Genomic DNA, 2542 nt, shown 5'->3' on the forward strand with positions numbered 1-2542 from the left:
TGCACATGGTTTTCCCAGCATAAAGGGGATCATGTATATCATTCCCATAGTGCTCCATGTGCTACTTGCCCTTAAAGCCCAGTTCTTGCCTGCCTTTTCTTCTACCTTTGCCGCATGCAAGGAGAGATCAACCTTTTATGGAAAAGCACCAGGATTAAGGGCCTGAGCCAAAGCCCACTGAAGTCAACGGAAAACCTCCAGCGGACATCAGTGCAGTTTGGATTGAGCCCTAAGTGCTCTGCTGAGGCCAGTTTAAGTTTATCAAATACTGTATTATGTCCAAAACAGTCTCTCACCCTCTAGGGCAGGAATGCCCAAACTCTGTCCCAATGGCCTTATCTGCATTGGCAAATGGCTGGGTGCCTGGGGCTGCCCCCAATATACATAAAATGGAGCAGATTGAAACTGTCCTCTGTATGACTAAAGATGGGATGGGACTCCAAGCCTTGTATGTTGTCTCCATGGGCTGCAAACTGCACTGTAGAGCTCAGTGAGACATATTTGCCCCTTGAGCTTCACTGTAGCTACTGGTTTGCATCTCAGACATAACGCCATATGATCCACACTCTTCTATATCACACAGTCAGCTCACCTCCGGCTATAGGTTACTCCTGTCTTGTCTGTTTGTTTTTAAAGGTTGGGTGATAAGCATTAGGAACATAATGTACATATTAGGCCAGAAGCTCGGAGCTGCCATCTTACATGTCTGCAAAGCGCCCAGCACAAGCTGGGGTATGATATTAATAATAAACCACAATAATTGATGAACTGGGTCTTATTACTGTTCCTTTTCTCCCTTTCCTCTTCTCTACCACAACCCAATTTAAAAAAAATCAAAATAAATAGAGCAGGGTCTCAGGATGGGATGTAGAACACCTCTGCTTGGAAATGCTGGGACTATGGGAAAGTGGGGAGTCTCCTGGGGAGGAGCGTGGGGGAGGGGACACTGGCATTTACACTGATCAGGAGAAGCTGTAATCTATACATGGTTGTACAAGCCAAGTTATATTACATGAAAGCGCATATTGAGTGCACGGAGTACCCATACTGGTCAAACTGGCACAGCTCCTTTGGAACAAGACTTTTGGAGTAGTTGTTGGTGCTGTAGTTACCCTATCTAGCGCTCTCTCTATATATGTATAGATATGTATAGAATTTACTGCATGCATGTGTTTCAAAAGGAACTGTACAGTTGATTATATTTCTCTCCCCCAACCCTTTCTCGGTCTTCATTTTTTCCGGGCTAGGAATGCCACTCCCAGAATTATAGCAATGGCAGCCACCACCACACCTCCAACAATGGCCAGTGGCTTCACGTTGTCGAAGACACTGCCTGAGGATTCCTCTGCGCCGTTTTCCTTGTGCTCAGAGTCAGGGGACTGGCCGGTGGCCTCTTGCACCTCCGGGGCCGCAGGGCTGGATTTCAGATTGCTGTGGTTATTCAGTGCAGCTGCCTCGCTGGCTGCCTTCTTCGTTGTGGCCACAGGGGCGGGCTGCTCCTTGGAGGGGGTTTCCTTCTTGTCTGCGTTCATAGCAGGCCCGGGGTTGGGCTTCTCTGGCTTTCCTGAGCTGGCGGCCTTGGCATCAGGTTTGCTTCCACTTCGGGTGCTTCCTTTAGATTCCATCCCTATGAGTGCAGTCGGGGGGTGGGGGTGGCCTGACCTTCACAGGGCCGGCTCTCAGGATATTACTACCAGCTATATGTACCCACGTTGCTTTCACCTGGTGTAGGCAGGCTGATGAATTGACCTCAAATGGATCCCCTGGTAGCCGTCGTCCCAGCAACCTTCTCACTCTGCCAATATTTCACCAGGACATGACACGGAACCTGGAAGAACAAACAGAAAATGAGAGGTGAGTGAAGAGGATGCACAGAGTGATAGATACAAGAGCCACCGAGAGCACGTTTTACAGTCAGAGCCACTCTACTTGTAGGTTGCAGTGGAACTGTAGACAAGCTGTACAGATCGGGGCAGTGATTGTCCTTTTAGTATATGTGGGCTTTGAAGGATTAGATCTTTTATCAGTAAAGGTCAATAAACATTGATTTCACCACATACATACAAACGGACTACAAAAATATTTCCATCTATAATCAGCGAAATTTACAGATAGGCAAAGGAAGAAAAATGCTACTTGAGAACTTACTGTTCTCAAGGAGAAGGGAGAAAAATTGTTCCCAACCTCTGAGGGTAGAAGCAATGGGCTTAAATTGCAGCAGGGGTACCTTAGGTTGGACTTCAGGAAAAACTTCCTGTCAGGGTGGTGAAGCACTGGAATAAATTGCCTAGGGAGGTTGTGGAATCTCCATCATTGGAGGTTTTTAAGAGCAGGTTAGACAAACACCTGTCAGGGATGGTCTTGATAATAGTTAGTCCTGCCAGGAAAAAAACAGCTAACCATTTTGGTCAATTTCAGAGTCATAGGATTTTAAAACCAGTACATTTCATGATGTCAGCTATTTAAATCTGAAATGTCACAGTTTTGTAATTGCAGGGGTCCTGATGCGAAAAGCAGTTGTGGGGGGTTGTAGGTATTTTGT

At 46.7% G+C, this 2542-nt stretch overlaps 1 protein-coding gene across 1 annotated transcript; it reads right to left on the minus strand.

Annotated features, from left to right (window-relative positions):
* Nucleotides 1-1229: 1229 nt before the first annotated feature.
* Nucleotides 1230-1625, minus strand: CEND1 (cell cycle exit and neuronal differentiation 1). The gene has a single exon (XM_077818929.1). It carries the CDS (start codon nt 1623-1625, stop codon nt 1230-1232), a length of 396 nt encoding a protein of 131 aa, XP_077675055.1.
* Between the last annotated feature and the right edge of the window lie 917 nt (nt 1626-2542).

This window comes from Eretmochelys imbricata, chromosome 6, assembly GCF_965152235.1.
Source record: "Eretmochelys imbricata isolate rEreImb1 chromosome 6, rEreImb1.hap1, whole genome shotgun sequence".
NCBI classification, from domain to species: Eukaryota; Metazoa; Chordata; order Testudines; family Cheloniidae; genus Eretmochelys; species Eretmochelys imbricata.

What these genes read in the sequence shown, in the direction of transcription:
- CEND1 (XM_077818929.1), bottom strand. Translation starts at nt 1,625, where the DNA reads ATGGAATCTAAAGGAAGCACCCGAAGTGGAAGCAAACCTGATGCCAAG.